The sequence below is a fragment of the Aphidius gifuensis genome, linkage group LG6 (assembly GCF_014905175.1).
Source record: "Aphidius gifuensis isolate YNYX2018 linkage group LG6, ASM1490517v1, whole genome shotgun sequence".
NCBI classification, from domain to species: Eukaryota; Metazoa; Arthropoda; class Insecta; order Hymenoptera; family Braconidae; genus Aphidius; species Aphidius gifuensis.
The window spans coordinates 14,529,030-14,550,268 of NC_057793.1; the positions used below are offsets into that span (position 1 = coordinate 14,529,030).

The following is a 21,239-nucleotide window of genomic DNA, read 5'->3' on the forward strand; positions in this document are numbered from 1 at the left end:
ATTATTTGATTGTTTTATAGAGTTTTATTGTAAATTATAGAAAAACGAATAATTATTATTTATAAAACAACATAATTAATGAATTTTAAGGTATTTTTCTATTCAGTCTCGGCGTAACCGGTTTTAAGCCTCGGTTCGACGTCGAAATGAGACTGAAACGAGACTAAAAAAAAACAGTTGGAAAAAAGCTTGAAAATATTATTATTTATTTGTTTTATATAGTTTTATTGTAAATTATAGAAAGCAGTAACTAAGATTTAAAAAATGGAAATAGAATTAATACTATTTTAGTTAATCATTAACTTTTTAAGACAACTTTATTTTTTAAAGTAAATTACATGTAATATATTTATGTAAGAAAAATAATGTCCAAGGAAAAGCAGTAGCTGAGGAAAAGATGTATCTAAGGAATTGAGGTTGCCAAAGGGTTATATTTTAAGCAACATTATTCCCATAAAAATCAATTTACATGTATTTTATTCATACAATAAATAAAAATGTCCAAGGAAAAGCAGTAGCTAAGGAAAAGATGTAGCTAAGGAATTAAGGTTGCCAAAGAATTATTATTATTACCCAGATAACCACATACCAGTAATCTACTGGTAGATACCGGTAATTTTCATTGGAAATCTACCAGTAAGACCTACCAGTAATCTACTGGTAGATAACTGGTAGGAACTACCGGTAATTCCTACAAGTAACCTACCAGTAGATTACTGGTAGTTCTTACTGGTAGATTACTGGTAGGACCTACTGGTAGATCTTACCAGTAATCTACCGGTAGATTACTGGTAGGACCTACTGGTATCTCCTACCAGTAATCTACCGGTAGATTACTGGTAGAAGATACCGGAAAGACTTACCAGTAATCTACCGGTAGTTTACTGGTAGTTTCTGCCAGTCAATTTATTCGCAGTTTGAAAACTAAAGATTTAGCTATTAATTGTATCAATATCAATATATGCTCGGTGACACAAAATAAATTCAAAGCATGATGATTGAACGTGAAATAAATGTAGAAACATATATAGTTTTGTGATGAATATATAATTTTATAAATAAATTTTTTGAATAAAATCTACATGAATAAATATATTGTATATTTTGATGAAAATTTTATAACATGGATTAAATATAATATAATTAATAGAACAGAAAAATTAATAATTTTTTGTAATATTTTTTTTTTTTTTAAATGTTGATCTATGCTGCTCCGGCTGTTTTAGGTTTTTCACCCCTACGATTTTTGGTACTTTTGAAAGCACATTGCATGAATTTGTTGAAATCTTCATCTGTAGGCTGACGTTGTCTAAAAATACGTGAAACAGCTTCTGAAAAACCAAAGAAGGGTGCTCAAATATTATTTTCTTTATTATTAATACATATGTAATATTTTTTTTTATAACAAAAACTTCCAAGGAGAAGCAGTAGCTAAAGAATTAATTTTGCCAGGAAAATTATGTTTTAAGCAACATTAATTTCTTAGCTACATCTTCTCCTTAGTAATCCATTTATCTGTAAATAAAACACATGGAATTTTATTATTTATTAATTTTATTATTTATTAAATTCCATGTGTTTTATTTATTAATAATAAATTCCATGTGTTTTATTTACAGATAAATAGATTACTAAGGAGAAGATGTAGCTAAGAAATTAATGTTGCTTAAAACATAATTTTTCTGGCCACATTAATTCCTTAGCTACTGCTATTCCTTGGAAATTTTTGTTATAAAAAAAAATATTACATGTATTTTATTTATTAAATGAATAAATAAATACCAAGGACGAGCAGTAGCTAAGTAAAAGATGAGGCTCAGGAATTAAAGTTGCCAAAAAAATTATGTGGTAAGCAACATCAATTCCTTAGCTACATTATTTCTTCAGTTTACTTACTTTTGCAGCATTTGTAAAATCCCCCCTGGAGTAGGACAACCCTGTCGGCGTACAGTTTATTGTATTTCCAGATAAGATTTGGGGTGACGTTTTCCTTATCATCGAAACATTTTTTCCAGAATTGCGCAATTGTCTTCTTAGGACAGCTGCTGAACCCTCCCATCGAAGCAAGATACTTTGTCTAACAAAGAAAAAATTCAGTTATCAACGAATAAAAAATATTGGATGCATTGCTGATAATTAATAGTATATTGTGATACTAGGGGGTAAAGTAGGGTTTGATAAAATTCTGCTTAACCCCCTAATCTCACATATATTTTTCCTCACGTGGGCATTTTTTTTCTACTTTTTTAAACGCATTTGTTGTGGTAAAGTGAATTATTATCTCACTTTTCGCTGTACACGTCTTTTTCACTTTAACCGAAACTTCCGGTAAAATGATTTTTACGGTAAAATGAAAGTTACGCTTCCGGTAAAATGAAAGTTACGCACGATAAAGTAAAAAAGACGTGTGGAGCGGAGAGTGGGATAATAGTTCACTTTACCACCGCAACCGCGTGGAAACGTAGTCAAGACTAGAAATACAGGAGGACGAACTTGCCTCATAAAACTGTTCCGTTGAGGGCGTTGATAGGGTAGTATTGCGTCGACTTGTATCGTTTTTTATGCGCACAATACAAACATACTCTGACAAACATCATGTGTATATGCTCTATTAGTGTTTGTCAGAGTATGTTTGTATTGTGCGCATTGTAAAAAAAAAAGCGATACAAGTCGCGCACGTTACCCGGGTACTACTAGCGCCCCTCAATTATGCGGCGGCCATATAGCGGAACGGTTTTTATATACAGGCGAGATAGGGAGTAAGTCCTCCTGTATTTCTAGTCTTCTTGAACGTAGTAAAAAAAATGCCTCAGAGAGGAAAAAATTTTTTTCGCTTGGCAGTTTCACCTTGAAATACGGACATAAAGCTAGAAGCAGAAACAACGACAAAATAACGAAATTCTCTATGTAATCCCCCAGATTTCCGGTAAATATACCTGTCATCAATCAATTGGTAATCAAAAAAAAAAAAAAATTCATGAGTGAAACTGCAAACCGGAAAAAACATTTTGACAAAAGAATGCAGCCAGTTATTTGACACGATGTTGAATTGTTTACTCTGCAGTTTTTTTTAATACTATTTCTAAAAAATTCATGAAAACATAATAAAATAAAAAAATAACCAATTTTTTTTTTGTAATTCTATCACTATTTTCAAAATGATTGAAATCTTCAATATTAACAAATGGCATCCTGTCGGGCAACTCTGGAGAGACTTGATCAATATCTTGATGATTTTGAATCGCGGTTTGCACAACCTTGGTCAAATTACTAAAAGAAAGAAGACCAATATTCATTTTATTTCAGTTGGATTTTAATAAATAAAAAAATAAATAAATAAATAAATAAATAAATAGCAGATGTTCGCATCTAATTAACCTGGCCTATACCATATTCTAAATCTCTAAAAAATTAACTATTGACTCAAAGAAAAATTTAAAAAGTTAAAAATTGAAAAAGTCCAGGCTATCTCCACCTATAAATTTTAATTTATTAATAATAATCGAGGTGTAAACTCGCAAAGAATTGTAACTACATTTCAATATTCCCTAAAAAAAAAATTCTAATAGAATGAGTATTATAGTTTGCTTTTCTTTTATTAACCCCAGGCTTATTACATGCGAACGTAATGGACAATGTAACAGTACTGATAACAGATACTATAACATGATATATTGTAAAGTTACCTGATTGATGCTATGGATCTTTGTTCCATGTCATGAAGCTCATTTAGTATCTGCTGTGCTACATTCACCCTTCAGAATAGAAAATGAAAAAAAAAGTTGATTCAATTACGGATTTAGGGCGGATTTTTTTATTTAATCAAGTTGGTTGGACTACAAAAACAATATGTATCTAAGGGAAAATAATTCGCCAGTAATTTCATTATTATTAAATTCAATAAACAAGGATAATATGTAGCCAAGGTACAATATAGCTAAGGAATAGTAATTCCGCTTTTTTATCAAATTAAATAAAACAATCATCGATAATAAAAAGTGGTTCGTGGGTAATTTTTTTTTTATTAAATTGAAACATCAAGAATAATATGGAGCTAAGGAAAAATATAGCTAAGGAATAGTGAGTCATCAGGAACTTTTTTTTATTAAATGAAAACAACAATAATAATATATAGCTAAGTGAAAATTTTTTAGCTAATTAATATTCATTTATTGACGAGGTAGAAATGTAATATTTTTTTTGTTATTAACCCTATAAATTACAGAAATACAATGTATAATAATCCCTGATAGCCAAAGGTGTAGGCACTATTGTACACGCCAGTGCATGCACTGAATGTAGCCATCGTGCACACACCGTGTATGTAGTCAGTATTGCTGATTTTGTGTCACGTCTGAATTCTCTATCTGACTGCACGCTGCGTCCACGGCGTGTACACGAAGTGCAGGCATTTAAAATACACATCAATGAGCATCGTGTATTCACCGTGCATTCATTGCGAGTATTTTTAATAACTTTAAAATAGATTTAAAAATATACATATATATATTGCCACATTAATTCCTTAGCTACTGCTTTTCCGGACATTTGTATTTTTTAAAATCAAATTTACATGTATTTTATTTATAAAATAAATAAAAATGTCCAAGGAAAAGCAGTAGCTAAAAAAAAAAGATGTAACTAAGGAATTAATGTGACTAAGGAATTATTTCCTTGAAACATAATTTTTATTAATTCCTTAGCTACATCTTTTCATAGCTACTGCTTTTTCTTGGACATTTGTACTTTAAAAAAATAACTTTACATGCATTCTATTTATAAAATAAATAAAAATGTCAAGGAAAAGCAGTTAATAATAAAGTACAAGGAATATTTCCTAAAACATAATTTTTTAACATTAATTCCTAAGCTACATCTTTTCCTTAGCTACTGCTTTTTCTCGGACATTTGTATTTTTAAAAAATAAATTTACATGTATTTTATTTATAAAATAAATAAAAAATGTCCAAGGAAAAGCAGTAGCTAGAAAAAGATGTAATGTTAGCAAAATGTTTCAAGGAAATAATTCCTTAGTCACATTAATTCCTTAGCTACATCTTTTCCTTGGACATTTTTATTTCTTTTATAAATAAAATACATGTAAATTTATTTTTCAACAACAAAAATCCCAAGGATAAGCAGAAGCTAAGAAAATGATGTAGCTAAGGAATTGCCAAATAAATTAATTCGTAGACTAGATTATTTTTACAGCATTATTTTCTAGTTCAAAAGAAAATTATTTGGTCAAATGGCTGTAAAAATAATCTAGAGTGGCAATTAATTCATTTGGCAACATTTTTTTCTCAGAACCATTTGCCGATAGCTTTTTTATTAATTCATTATGGTAAATGTATTTCAGGAAAGAATGTTTCCAAATAAATTAATTCGTAGCTTAGATTACTTTCACAAACATTTGATCTATTAATTTTTTTATAAACTAGAACATAATGCTGTAAAAATTATGTAGTCTACGAATTAATTTAAATGCTATCGGCAAATAATAAAATCTAAAAAAAATTTTTTTATAAATTTACATTATTTCCATAGTTATTTGCCACTATAGAATAATAAAATAATTTTGGTGAATCGGTCAGGAATTAATCAAACCAAAACATTTTCCAATGTTTTATCTAAATTTTTACTTTGTGAAGGAAGTACACGGTCAAGGCACTACGTGATCCACTAATGCAGCTCGTATGGCTTGCATGGTGTCTGCTCCATCTGCCGTACATTTTACGAATACACTTTGCATACATTATGAAGGCACGATAGTGCATGCACGGCGTGACCTCAACGTGAACGCAAAGTGTACGCCGCTGGCTATCGGGGAAGTTAAAGAATTTCCGTGAGATTGTGAGGGACGTAGGTGAGTTCGGAGGTAGGTGAATTCAGTTCCGTGGTACCCCATAGTGCCCCCCGTGGCAGCTTATTGCGGATTATGGCCATCATGACCGTCCGTAGTAATTTTTTTTTTGACTCGTTTCGTCTAGTTTTGCAAAATTCAAAATAGAGGACTTCGTTTTTTTTCGTAAAATTTAATTCATTTTTCTGGGTCCATTATTTTGCACTTGGCAAAACTAGCCGAAACTAGTCGAAAAATAAAAATGACAACGGACGGAAACCAGTATGGACGATAAGTCACGTCCCTCGCCACGGGGGCCACGGGACTGAATTCGAATATTCCCATTGTGAGGTAGATAGAATGAAATTTAAATTGAATAAATTATAGATTAATGAATGGATTCAATGATATGACTTACGGGATGGGTTCAGGAGATGGACGCTGTGCATTACCATTATCATTTGCAATAATTGAATTATTTTCTTCTTCCAACGTTTCATATTCGTAATAATAATCATCATCATCATCATTATGGTGATTTATCATTGTCTTCTCTGGTAATAAGGTCGAAGTGACTGTAAAAAATTATAAGTATATTAATATAACTTCAAGGCCATTTTGCGAGGCATAAAAAAAGAAGCCATTTTTAAGAGGCCAAAAAAAATAAGGCCATTTTTTCCATGTACGAGGTTCAGATCGTCTTTTTTCTAAACTATATTTTACCATGTCGCCATGGTATTTACGGCAAGCTGAAATAACAGACGAACTTCTCGGCTCTGGTTATATTATACTGTATATTCATAATTTTAGTTATCAAAAGATGTGGAATACCGTGGCACCAGTACTGGACGCCCCCTAGTAGTCGGACACTTGGCTGTTATTCAGTAATTATGCCGATAGTTTTTATTTTAAAATTCAAACCATTTTTTAAAATATTTCTACGTCTCATATTCTTTGATTTAAACAGACGGTTTTTTTTTAATAAATAATAGAAATATTTTTTTATAAATATTAAAGGTAGAATAAAAATATGTGACACTTAATGGGCTTCAGAGAGCATTGTGAGTAGTCGTCGTCGAGTGATTGCTACTAATTAAAGTATCAGTTTATGCGTCTATCAAATATAATTAATTTTAGTGTTTGATATCAATTTCCGTAAAATTTTCATTGAATTTATAATTTATACGAGTTTTTTTTTTTTTTAAATGAAAGCTATTATTATAAAGAATTTAAAAATAATAATAATGTTTTTTTTTTTTTTTTAAATATATTTTTTATAGTTCAAATAGTTTAAATTACGTCTCTACCGTCCGAGTACTGGTTCCACCAGGGTATTCTTAAGAAAACTAAAATTTTTACTTAATTGTTAATTTATTTTACTTACTTGATGTGTTTGGTGTGTTTGATGTCTCGGATAGTGGTGATGATTTCGAAAGTTGCGATTGCAGATCTGCAGTCGCAACTTCTGATGATTGGATGTTATGTGGGAATGAAATCCGGCGTTTATCTTTTAAGGTTTTCGGGATTACAAGCCCACGACCTCTACCACGACCACCCGGTGGACTGAAGAACACTCCTGTATTTTGGTTCATCTTTTTTCAGAATAAAAACAATGAATTCACAACCATTTGAGTAATACTAATATATTGCCAACAAAATTCGTTTTTTTAAACTAAGCTTGAGGTGATATTGTCATCACCTTTGCCTAGTTTAAAAAGAACGTCTCTTGCTAGCAATATAATAGTATTACAATATTGAATCAACGACTGTCCCTATTCTAAACAACATCAACTTTAATCCTAAATGTCTCAGAATATCTACACAATAAATAATTCCAGAAAAACAACGATGTGAATAATTATTCAATTTAAAAATTGAGGGAATAAAAACCTTCTATTGGAAATTCAAGTAAAATTAGTCAACTTTCAAACAATTAGTTAATAAAAATTATTATCGGTAGCTATTTCAATGTTAAATAATTTTCCTGAGCTACTCATCAAAAAATTTCAAAATACTGACAATATGAATTCAAACCTATCCGAAATTCAAATATTTGATATCGACTTTAAAGACAATTCATAAGTTCAATAAAAATATAATGAAAAGGGTGCTACTTTTATATGCTGAATAATTAAGGAGTATAAATATATATGATCATCCAAACAAGACATAATAAACACAAGATAAATTTGTCAATATTTTTTTATTCGTTAATTTTATTTATTTATTTATATTTTTGGAACAGCTCAGAATTTTTTTGACAAGAAAAAATCATTAATTTATTGATGATTATTTTCACGTTTGTGGCGAATTGCTAGTTAATTATTAAAAAGAAATTGACAACTAATTATCATGAGTTTAATTTATATCAAGTTTGAATTTTCATGATTACATTTATTTTAAATATTGTACAAATGGAAATGAAAAATGAGCTGTCCAATCTATTGAATGCCCAAATGAATGCTTCACAGAATATTTCCACACATTTGTGTAATGGGGAACCCAAACGAGCAACCATCGAACCCCAATCAGAGACCCATACTCTTACAATCCGATCTTTCGAATGTCCAAACCAAATATGCCACCGAATACTGAAGTTTTTAAACCAGTATCTTGCCATCAGTAAAAGCAGAATGTCCTTGCCATAGCACATAATCAACGACTGTCCCTATTCTAAACAACATCAACTTTAATCCTGAATGTCTCAGAATATCTACACAATAAATAATTCCAGAAAAAAAACGATCTGAATAATTATTCAATTTAAAAATTGAGGGAATAAAAACCTTCTATTGGAAATTCAAGTAAAATTAGTCAACTTTCAGACAATTAGTTAATAAAATTATTATCGGTAGCTATTTCAATGTTAAATAATTTTTCTGGGGAGCGTTCGATAGCTGGCCGAGGGCCTCGGCCTGGGCCAACGGAAAGACAACTTGATAAATCAAAAACTCACTATGAGAAAATCCCATGTAAATATTTGAAATTATAATGTAGCAGTGCTGATACTACGAACATATAAAATAAACCATGATAAAAAATTGGCCGGATTTTTGGCCTCGGCCAGCTATCGAACGCTGCCCTGAGCTACTCATCAAAAAATATGAATTCAAACCTACCCGAAATTCAAATATTTGATATCGACTTTAAAGACAATTCATAAGTTCAATAAAAATATAATGAAAAATGTGCTACTTTTATATGCTGAATAATTAATGAGTATAAATATATATGATCATTCAAACAAGACATAATAAACACAAGATGAATTTCTCAATATTTTTTTATTCGTTAATTTTATTCATTTATTTATATTTTTGGAACAGCTCAGAATTTTTTTGACAAGAAAAAATCATTAATTTATTGATGATTATTTTCACGTTAACAGTTTATCATCATGGCTGTTTGTTGAATTGAAAAAAAAAAAAATTAAAAAAATAATCTAGTTAATTATTAAAAAAAGAAATTGATTCGAATAAATTATTATGAAAACAAAAATAATTAACTATTATAATTATCATGAGTTTAATTTATATCAAGTTTGAATTTTCATGACTACATTTATTTTAAATATTGTACAAATGCTTTCAAAAATGAATTATGATACTCAGCAGAGCTGTTGAAAAAAATGACTATAATCAAGTAATCATCACATACTCAGAATGTTTATTATCTTTAATTTTAAAATCTCGTGTCAATGCTTCTACAAATGGAATATAATCATAGCTGTGCTGTTTGGATTTTAATAATAATCAAGATTAGAATGAAAATAATAAAAAGTAACCCAAGAAAAAGAATTAAACTGACGATCGTTGCATCCCACCCACTTGCTCGAAACCTGTTAATCACAGACTAAACTAAATTTCTAAGATGAGGCTACTGAAAAGACAGAACATAAAAAAAATTCACGCGATAGTAGATTCTATTAATGTAACAATAAACTCGCCTTCGGTTGGCGTTACTTCGTTATCATGGAAATAAGGCATACAAAAGCATTTCGCATGGATGTCTTCAACATCTATAATTTGTTGTTTATCAGAAAGATCCGAACAACGAAAAACCCCGAAAAATGATGATTGCCAGTTACCAATTTGAAAAAATGAATTTAGTTGTATATTAAATTTCTGGAATAGAAGCTTAAATTTTCCCTTATCAAGAATAATATTTTGAACCATGCCGAGAGTTTTATTTTTTAACATGAATATATTGTCTTTATTATTAGTATTAATTTTATACTTTGGTGTTTGAAGGGTTTGATATTGAGCAGCTGCTGATATGAGTTCTGTTGGCAAAGGGAATGGGCTAGTCCAAAGTTTACCAGGAATAAGTGAAAAATTGACACGAGGGTTTTCTTCAATGTTACGCAATTTACGTTCTTCGCGCCTATTAACGATTTGTTCTAAATATTGAGTAGGTTTACGACAAGTTGCTGCGAAGTACTGCATATTATTTTCGTAAGGAAATGCAGAAATACCATCAAGTGGTCCGAAATTTCTGACATCTTCAGCTAAATGTAAAAGAATATGACAATTATAAGTTAGAAAATGATGATTAAAAAAGTTTTCAACATTTTTGACATATGTTTTTATTAAATTTTCTGCAAAAGTAATTTCAGCCTCACTTACTTTTGGACAAGTAAGAAGACGAATCGCACAAGAAAAGGTTAAAAAATGTAAATATATTGCTGAATTTATAATACCACGAAAAGCAACGGCACCTGAATATAAAAGAATCTGGCGAAATTCAGTAGCTTTCATCTTAGAAAATTTAGTAATATCCTCAGGCCTACGAGCAAATTCTTCTGGACAGCAGTTCTTAATAAAAGCGAGTCTAACATTAATCTTGACGATATTTAATTCATCTAACTTGAGATTAGGATTATCCCTGCCTCCAACTAAAATGCTAAGAAACCGTTTCACAATACCAAGAAAAACAGCGTGCATAGAATCGAAAACTACATTATTTACTATATCAAAATGTTCAAGATCTGCCAAACCACATGCTCGACTAGCTTTATGGTGAAATGCATCTTCGCGATCCCTATACTCCCTGTCATTTCTTTTTTCATCATCTACTGTCCGTAGGGCTCTATTATCTCCTTGAAGAGGAGTACGACAAACTTTACATCTGGAACAGGGTGAGTCTGAATTGTGTGCCATATGTCCTAGAGCAAAAGCACGAGCTGGTGCATCAGCAATAAAACTCCCAGGTCGAACAACTTTGCAAATACCCTTGAAAACGAACCCACTAATCATCAAATCATTAAAGTTTTTAATAAATTTCGCGAAAAAAGCTGATGCGTCAGTTGGCTGGTGAGTGAATGAAGTTCCACACCAAATCCCTACAATTCCAGGTGGACAACCGGGAATATTATGAACACGAATTTGAATGGGCCAAACATTGCGTTTGGCCTGTTTATCAAGGTTGCCTCCATCGGTACTAAAATCTATAATGAGAGTGTCGGGAATTAAAGACGGCGTGATTTTAAGTAAAATTTCAGAAAGTGCATCCTCCATCCCAAAATGAACGTACTCACCTCCCGCGAGGTGATATATATTTTCAGCAACCTTACGTGGTGTCTGAAGCAAAGTTCGTGCATCTTTTGGCCAGTTTTTAAAACATTTATGTTCTCTAAAAACTTCTAACAAACTATTAATTTGGACATGAGTTAATTTCATAGTCGAGCAAGCTTGAGCAAATTTCGATTTAATGTCTACCGGTTCACTTTGTGATTCATCTGAAGTACTATCAGTAACGGTGGACCTAACACTGTCAGAGGAGGAAGAATCACTATCGGAGTCAAGATTACAATCCATATCCGTATGGTACAAAATATCAACAATCGAAAAAAAATAAGGAATAATCTAGTAAGATAACAACGTAGTTAAAGATGCTCTCAAATAGAACTAGAATATATTATTAATATTTTAATACCGCTACTGTAATCTGAAAAATTAAAAAAAGAGTCTAGAATAAAATTTTATTATGACGTCGCCAACAGGCAAATTATTTATATAATTGTTGTTAACTTTCTAATTATTTATTTTAATATTAAATATATTAATAAATTTATTTATTTTTTTTATTTAAAAGATTTATGTATTAAAAAAAGTAGAAGGATAATTTAAAAATAAATCAAAATAATCATCAAATTTACTATTTAATAAAAATTTCAAAAATGGCTCTAATGAGGAATAAAAAGACGTCGGTGTTAGATTGTTGAAACTTGGAAAAAATTAAGAAACCCTGTGGTTTAGAGGTTAATGGTAAGGGTAATGGACCTACGTAAATTCAGATTCGTGGCATCCCATGGTTACCCCCTGGGCCATTCTTTTCCGACCGTTTACATACATTTGGATGCGTGTCTGATCACATCTGGTAAATCTGAATTTACCGTTTCCCAGCGTTTGCAAAAGATTCGGGTCCGATTCCCGGCGGGGAAACTTTTCATTTTTTCCAAGTTTCTGTGTTTTAAAAATGGCAACTTGTATAACATTGTATATACAAGTAAGCCACATTTATTTTTTAAGCCATTTGCCAATCACTTTTTAATTAATTATGAAAAAAATATAGCTAAGGAACAAACGTAGCCAAATAAATTAATTTGTAGTCTAGATTAACTCCTCAGCAATATTTTCTACGAAAAATTAAAATTATTGTCATATGGCTGTGAAATTAATGTAGACTACGAATCAATTTATTTAATTAGATCGTTTCCTTCGCAATATTTGCCATAATTAATTAATTGAAAAGCTTTCGGCAAATGTAACTAAAGTAAGAATGTAACCAAATAAATTGATTAGTAATCTAAATTAATTCCTCAGCAATATTTTATTATTATAATAAATCAAAATATATGTGGCAAATAATTGAGGAATCAAGCTAGACTAATAATTCATTTATTTTTAATTAATTATGGAAAAAAAAGCTGAGGAAAAGATATGGCCAAATAAATTAATCAGTAGTCTAGATTAATTTCTCAGCAATATTTTCTATAATAAATTCAAATTATTGTGGGAAATGGCTGCGGAATTAATCTAGAATACGTCCTTATTTATTTGGTTACATCCTTTCCTTAGCTATTTTTGCCATAAAAAATTTATTAAAAAGCTATTGGCAAATTTTGCTAAGGAAAGGATGTAACCAAATAAATTAATTTATAATCCAGACTTATTCTACAGCCATTTGACACAATAATTTTAATTTAATATAAAAAATAATGCTGAGGAATTTATTTAGACTACAAAGTAATTTATTTGGCAGCATCCTTTCCTGAATGTAATGTAATCGACGAAATGCCTCTCTCATAAGTAATCAAAATATAATTAAAAAGAAACTAAATATAGACAAGATAAACTCTCTCTTGAAAGTTTTTATTCAAAAGTTTATTTAAAACACGTAAATTTGGTGATACAAATTTTATAAATACACCAACAATGAAATCAATGTCAAATCAACAAAAATTATTAGCCCAACAGCATCATTGTTTTTTATTAAGAAATTTAGAAAAAGTAAGAAGAGTAAAATTACCATTATCACAATTACAACAAGAACAACACCAACAACAATTTAATACAAATGGTAGATTAATTGATAATAATAATAATAATTGGTAATGGTAGTGGTGATACAGGTGGTGGTGGTGGTGGTAATTGTAGTAGTGATAGTAATGGACAATCAACAGATAAAACAGATGCATTTTATTCACAATTAATAGCGTTAGCAAATAATTAATCACGTACTGTTAGAACAAGAAGATTAGCACAAGCACAAGAATTACACAAAATAAGAAAATTATTGTGTAATTTTTATTTATAACATTACCAGGTAAACGTAAATTACCAGAATATTATGAAAAATCACAAGAACCAATTGATTTAACAATAATTGAAGAAAAAATACAAACTGGTAATTATAAAACACCAGATCAATTTGATAACGATATGATAAAGCTATTTGATTATTATATAAAATATTATAGTAGAACGAGTGAAATTGGTATATCAGCACCAAGATTACGTAAATTATATTTATGTAATAAAATAAATTTCATAAATACAATAACAGAAGCAACTGGTAAAGTACCAACAAATAGTTTTCCACCATCACAAGGCTCAACAGCTGGTGATGAAGATGTTATAAGATTGTAAGGTTTAATGATACAATGTGAACGTTGTTTAGTATGGCAACATTGTGATTATGTCAAGGCTGACACGACAATTAAATCATAATATGTGAACGTTGTCAACCACGTAAAAAAAAAAAAAAAATTGTATAGGTAGAAAATAATAATTTAACAATATGTGATGTCAAGTGATAAAAAATATTAAATAATAAAAGCAGCTTACCTGAAAATATAGAGACCCAAAACAATACTCTTGATCATTCAACAACTTATGAATTATTGTATTTTTTTTAATTGTTTTTTTTCACCTACAAAAAAATAAAGTCATGTTTTAAATAAAACATATCACAATATTAATTTATTTCATCAGCATCAAGGCAACGCCTACTTTAGGCAAAAAGAAATCAGGTTAGAATTGACAAGCGTTACCATGATGCTGATAAAAAGTTGTGCACTTACCTCTGAATATTAAGTTACAAAATAATAAATCCTTTTTATTTTATTGGACTAAATAAATTAATTTATCAGTCAGTGAATTCTGCTATTGTAGTGTTATGTGTTTTGTACAGTTTTGTATATTTTTTAGTTGTTGCTGGTTGTTGCTTAGATTGGCGTCACAGCGAATAGTACATATGCAACAGTATGTAAACTATAGCCTGGGTGGCGTCATCAGCGATGGGTAATCCGACGATTTTTCAGGTATCATACGTATATACGTATGATACTACATCAAATGTATGATAGTTGAAAAAGCGCTTAATATTAATATAATAATAATAATAATTTAATAAATATGATAATAATATATAAATATAATATATTTAAATATAATAATATTTCATTTTGAAAAAATAAAAATCCCAAAGACGAGCAGTGTACTGTATTTAATTAATAAAACACATGTTATTTTATTTTTTAAAAATGAAAAGGTCCAAGAAAATGTAGTAGCCGACGATAAAATCGAGCTAAGGAATTAATGTTGTCAAAAAAATTATGTTTCGAGCAACATTATTTCCTGAAAACATAATTCTTTGGCAAAATAAATTTCTTAGCTACTTATTTTCCTTAGCTACTGCTTTTCCTTGGACATTTGTATTTTTAAAAACTAAATTTCTTATGTATTTTCCCTGGTGGAAATATTACTCCGGCATTTCTCCGTTTTTGGCCCATTTCCGGAGAAATTACCCCGGCATGAGGTTGATGGCAGAGAAATTATTCCGGCATGAGATTGAGGGTGGAGAAAATATTCCGGCATAAAAGTAGTGGCAGATTAATTTTTTCGACATTAATCTCATGCCGGAGTAATTTCTCCGCCACCACCCTTGTGCCGGAGTAATTTCTCCGGAAATGGGCCAAAACGGAGTAATGCCGGAGAAATATTTCTACCAGGGTTATATTTAAAATAAATAAAAATGCCAAGGAGAAGCAGTAGCTAAGGAAAAGATGTAGCTAAGGAATTAAGGTTGCCAAGAAATTATCTTTTAAGCAATTAATTTGGCCTAAAACATAATTTTTTGGCAACCTTAATTTTTTAGCTACATCTTTTCGTTAGCTACTGCTTGTTCTTGCGATTTTTATTTTTGTGATGACTAAAAAATATATTTCATTTTTCGAAAATAAAAATTCCAAGGAAAAGATGTAGCTAAGGAAAAGATATAGCTAAGAAATTAATGTGGCCAGAAAAATTATGTTTAAAGCAACTTCAATTCCTTAGCTACATTTTTTCCTTAGCTACATCTTTTTCTTAGACATATTTATCCTTCAAAAATTAAATTACATGTACTTTATTTATTAAATAAATGAATTTATATATAGGACAAGCAGTAGCTAAGGAAAAAATGTAGCTCAGGAATCAATGTGGCTAGAAAAATTATGTTTTAAGCAACATTAATACCTCAGCTACATCTTCTTCTGGGACATTTTTGTTTTAAAAAAAATAAATTTTTTTAGCTGCATTTATACTTTAGCTGTATGCCGTAAAATATTAATTTATTCAATAATATTATTACAATTAAGGGTGATATTTATTACCGCAAATACTCTGATGCTGAGGCTTTCGGGTTTATCAAAATGATTTACCAGTAATCTACCAGTAGACTACTGGTAGTTGATACCAGTAATTTTTTACCGGAAATTTACTGGTAGATTACTGGTAATTCCTACCAGTAATTTTTTACTAGAATTCTACTGGTAGATTACTGGTAGTTCCTACCAGTAATTTGTTACTTGAATTTTACTGGTAGATTACTGGTAGTTCCTACTGGTAGTATCTACCAGTAGAATTCCAGTAATATACTGGTTGGAAATTACTGGTAGGAGCTACCAGTTATCTACCAGTAGTATTTACTGGTAAGCTACCAGTAAATTACCGGTAGCATATAATCCTACCAGTTGTGGTTATCTGGGTAATGTTGTTTTAAATAGAATTCTTTGGCAACCTCAATTCCTTAGATACATTTTTTTCTTAGCTACTGCTCTTCCTAAGTCACATCTTTTTCTCAGCTACTGCTTTTCCTTGGACATTTTTATTTATTTTTTTAAGTAAAATACATGTAAATTTATTTTTTAAAAATACAAATGTCCAAGGAAAAGCAGTAGCTATGGAAAATATGAAGCTAAGGAATTAAGGTTGCCTAAGAATTATGTTTTACGGAAATAATGTTACTTAAAATATGATTCTTTGGCTACATCTTTTCCTTAGCTACTGCTTTTCCTTGGACATTATTTTTTCTCACATAAATATATTACATGTAATTTACTTCAAAAAATAAAGTTGTCGCTTACCGCATAATGTCGCTTACCGCATAATTTTTCTGGCTACATTAATTTCTTAGCTACATCTCTACCTTAGCTACTGCTTTTCCTTAGACATTTTTATTTCTTTTATGAATAAAATACATGAAAATTTATTTTTTAAAAATACAAATGTCCAAGGAAAAGCAGTAACTAAGGAAAAGATGTAGCTAAGAAATTAAGGTTGCCAAAGAATTAGGTAACTCTTTGGAAACCCCAATTCCTTAGATACATGTTTTCCTCAGCTACATTTTTTCCTCAGTCACATGTTTTCCTTAGCTACATCTTTTCCTTAGTAATTGCTGTCTATAATTTGCAAGAAAACTATATAAAACAATTAAATAATAATATTTTTAAGTTCTTTTCCAACTTTTTTTTTTTAGCCTCATTTTAGTCTCGTTTCGACGTCGAATCGAGGCTAAAAACGGGTTATACCGACACTGAATAGAAAAATACCTTAAAATTAATTATTTATGTTGTTTTATAAATAATAATTATTCGTTTTTCTATAATTTACAATAAAACTCTATAAAACAATTAAATAATAACATTTTTGAGTTTTTTTTTCAATTGTTAATCAAACATTTTTATTAACAATTGCATGGTGCCTCGAAAAATCAATATTTTTTGATAATTAATTTTCGATTTTAAAGAGCAGAACCTGAGCTAACTTGTACCGATAATAGCGGAATCTGTACCTCAATAGCAGATATCTCAATTGTTAATTAACATTTTGGAGTAAATTATTTTTTTTTGGTTGTTTTTTTTGCCGTACAAATTAGTAGAAATTATTTTGCGTCTGTAGCATTTTTTTTTCCCCTCTGAGTGATCCAGAAAAAAATCAATTTTTAACATTTTCTCCAACCTTTAATTTTTAGGTACAAATGAAAACAATTTCGGTAAATAATAGTACAAATTAAGACGCTTCTAATGAGTGTTCTAGATAATTTTTCTAGGACTTATGCAGGCCAAGTTTACGCACCTGAATTGTACGAATATAATTCTTTGTATTCTCTCTCACGAATTCTTATAAATTATTTTTAGTTAAACGAAATGAGTGAAATAAAAACAAAACATGAATTCAAAACATGATGTCCCTGAAAGCCTCAATTTTAGATAAGCTGTTTTTCAGGCACTTTTTATTATAATATTATTAACATGTATCGCAAGTGTTATCGTGAAAAAGTGCCTTATTTTTTTTTTTTATTTAATCCAGCCAATTATTCAACTTTATACTTCGAAATTTTGCCATTTTTTTTTATATTTGACTTCTTTTGATTATTAAAATTATGATAAAAAGATAAACAGCTCATCTGAAATTGAGCTTTTCAAGGATATCAATTGTAAATTCATGTTTTGTTTTCATTATTATTATTTTATTCTAATAAATTAATAAATATTTATTAATATATCAATTTGTAAACTGATCCTCACCATTAATATTTTACGATTGTTGAAACATTTAAAAATATTTTTTAAAATTTTGTAAGTGTTCAAATTTTAATATATTTTTTAAGTGTTGAAATTATGGAAAATTTTGAAGTTCCTTTATTTGGAGTTGGAAATTTTTTCAATTTCTAAAATTTCATGATTGAGTCGTTGAATTAACGTTATAATGAAGGAATTAAATTTATTGGAATGTATTTATTTTCTTATTCTATACATTTAATAAACCTTTAATAATACCAAATATTATTTTATATAGATATCATTTTATATATTTATATAAATATATGTCAAATAGATACTATAGTGTTCATCAAGAAAATGTATGTATATATTTTTTTTTCTTTCGATTTTATATTCCAATACTTTTCATTAAAAAGATTTGTACTTTTTTTTTTAATGTTTATTGAAAAAAAATTTTTTAATGTCATTTGAAAAAAACCAGAAACTTAGAAAAAATAACGAAGTTCCCCCGCCGGGAATCGAACCCGGGTCTTTTGCTTTCCGGGCAAATGCCTTGACCACTAGACCACCAGGCTTCTTATTTTTTCTAAGTTTCATCGATTAACTCCGACGTCCTTCTATGCGTCAATTCATTTTTTGAACTGTGATCTCATTTTTCTTTTTTTTTTCCTTTATTATTGCGAATGACTCCATAATACTACGAAATACTACACTATACTACATAAAAGTACAAATAACTACGTGAAATAACTACAAAAATAGTAGTCAAAAAATTACAATTATTTCATAACTAGACCTTTACTACACCATGGCTACATCAATGAATAGCTCCCCGTCCCGGGCCATCAATAATCAAAAAAGTTTTCTGTACGGTCTATATAAATTCAACACTTATATCACTGATAAAAAGTTTCCGTAGAAAGAGAAAGAATTCACTTGATTGAAGTGTGACACATTAAAACAAAATGAAAAAAAAAATTTTTTTAAATAAAAATATTTTTACTAAATTCAAGTGTATCGATTCATAAATGAGCAGAAATTACTCTTAGAGAAAAACCTAATCGATTCAGAATCGAAATAAAATTTTTTCTCGGAAAACGAAAATTGTAGCAAGCAAGAACAGAACAACTCTGATACAGAGAAAAAAAATTACTCTAAAGTTAAGTTTTCTTGGATAAAAACAATGAATTATGTTTTTTATATAACTATAATTATTCAATCAATGAGTAGGTTTGCGAATTTAAAGTTTTCATCTACTTTTTTTCAGAAAGATTTATTGAAGTCATGAACTTGTGCTCTATAAATATATATTTTTTTCTTTTTAAAATAAGTATTGTGCCATTGCCCAATAAAGACAAAACTTGTGTAAGAAGTAAAAAAATTATGAAGCGTCAGAAATTATAAGCTTGTTCGAAAATTTTGAATTCTTTCTAAAAGTAAAATAATTTCCACCATGTGTTTTTAAATCCTTAAAAAAAAAAAAAAATTGTTTTTTCTAAAAAATGATATATTCAATTTGTAAAAATTCATTACAAAGAAAACAAAGTTTTTTTCTTTTGATTTTTTTAGTTTTTTTATTGGAAAATTATTTGCTGGAAAATGATAAAATTTTTTTTGAAAAATAAAGAGCGTTCACTTAATTCAAGTATTTCTATTTTTCATTCTGAAATAAATTGGATTCACTTATAAAGAGTAAATGATTCCACTCGAAATTTTAATTTTTAACTACATTTTTTTATTTTTAATAGATCATTAATTTATCTTTCTAAAAAAGATTGATAAAAATAATTGATGTGAAAAAATACATTCAAATTAATGAAATATTATTGTAAACCAAAGTGTAAACAATTCGTTGCCAAAAGAAACCATTTTCATGAAAAGAAAGTAATATCATAATAAAGTTAGTTTACATTTTATAAATTTCAATAAACTTTACTATTAAAAAAAATATGTCTTTTTCAATATCACGATAATTATTTGAGCAATGAATAGTTTTGCGAATTTAAAGTTTTCATCTACTTTTTTTCAGAAAAATTTATTGAAGTCATAAACTTGTGCTCTATAAATATATTTTTTTCTTTTTAAAATAAGTATTGTGCCATTGCCCAATAAAGACAAAACTTGTGTAAGAAGTAAAAAATTTATGAAACGCCAGAAATTTTAAGCTTGTTTAATAATTTAGAATTCTCTTTAAAAGTAAAATATCTTCCACCGTGTGTTTTTAAATCCTTAAAAAAAAAAAAAAATTTGTTTTTTTGAAAAAATTATAAATTCAGTTTGTAAAAATTCATTACAAAGGAAACAAAGTTTTTAGTGTTCCGTAGGACACTTATGTTTTCACTTTCCGTGTGACTTTTTGTTATTTCGCGATAAAAATAAAAGTTATGAATCGAATTGGCTTCTATGGAGCCCATTAGGTTCCATTTTTTTTTCCAAAAGCAATCATCGTATTTATTTTTAATTTTTGGCCCTTATCAGTTGGGATAGTGCCATTTTTCTACAGGGCCCAATTTCAAATATTGACGGATCGGATCCGGCAATGATTCAATCGACGACGCTTCATCTGTAGACTCTCCGATATTTTTTTGAAATTTTTTGGTCGTTTATTTTTTTTTTTTATTAAACAAAATATAGTGTCAGAATTTGTTTTTGCAAGATATTTTTTGAACCACCGAACCGAATTAGTTGATGTTAAATGAAATTTATGTTTTTTTTTTTCCCAAAAGCAATCATCATATTTATTTTCAATTTTTGGCCCTTATCAGTTGTGATAATGCCATTTTTCGATAGGGCCCAATTCCAAATATTGACGGATCGGATCCGGCAATGCTTCAATCGACGACGCTTCATCTGTAGATTCTCCGATATTTTTTTGAAATTTTTTGGTCGTTTATTTTTTTTTTTTATTAAACAAAATGTAGTGTCAGAATTTGTTTTTGCAAGATATTTTTTGAAACGCCGAACCAAATTAGTTAATATTAAATAAAATTTATGTTTTTTTCTTTTCACAAAAGCAATCATCGTATTTATTCTCAATTTTTGGCCCTTATCAGTTGTGATAGTGCCATT

General features: G+C 29.1%; 1 protein-coding gene across 2 annotated transcripts; it reads right to left on the bottom strand.

The window, feature by feature from the left end:
- Nucleotides 1–1,190: 1,190 nt before the first annotated feature.
- Nucleotides 1,191–14,621, bottom strand: LOC122859549. 2 transcript variants are annotated; one of them, XM_044163212.1, is made up of 8 exons: nucleotides 14,427–14,591; nucleotides 14,191–14,275; nucleotides 7,227–7,434; nucleotides 6,261–6,417; nucleotides 3,687–3,755; nucleotides 3,123–3,270; nucleotides 1,897–2,077; nucleotides 1,191–1,331 (listed from the first exon to the last, which is right to left on the bottom strand). In XM_044163212.1, the coding sequence occupies exons 3-8, from the start codon at nucleotides 7,432–7,434 to the stop codon at nucleotides 1,204–1,206; spliced, it is 891 nt and encodes a 296-aa protein (XP_044019147.1). In that variant the 5' UTR covers nucleotides 14,191–14,275; nucleotides 14,427–14,591; the 3' UTR covers nucleotides 1,191–1,203. The 2 variants fall into 2 exon arrangements, with proteins under 2 accessions (XP_044019147.1, XP_044019146.1); XM_044163211.1 differs by lacking the exons at nucleotides 1,191–1,331; nucleotides 1,897–2,077; nucleotides 3,123–3,270; ... (1 more) ...; nucleotides 6,261–6,417; nucleotides 7,227–7,434 and adding an exon at nucleotides 8,695–11,788 and having other exon boundaries at nucleotides 14,427–14,621.
- Between the last annotated feature and the right edge of the window lie 6,618 nt (nucleotides 14,622–21,239).

Bases quoted from the DNA above. Each gene is read 5' to 3' on its own strand.
- LOC122859549 (XM_044163211.1), bottom strand. From the start codon at position 11,658: ATGGATTGTAATCTTGACTCCGATAGTGATTCTTCCTCCTCTGACAGT.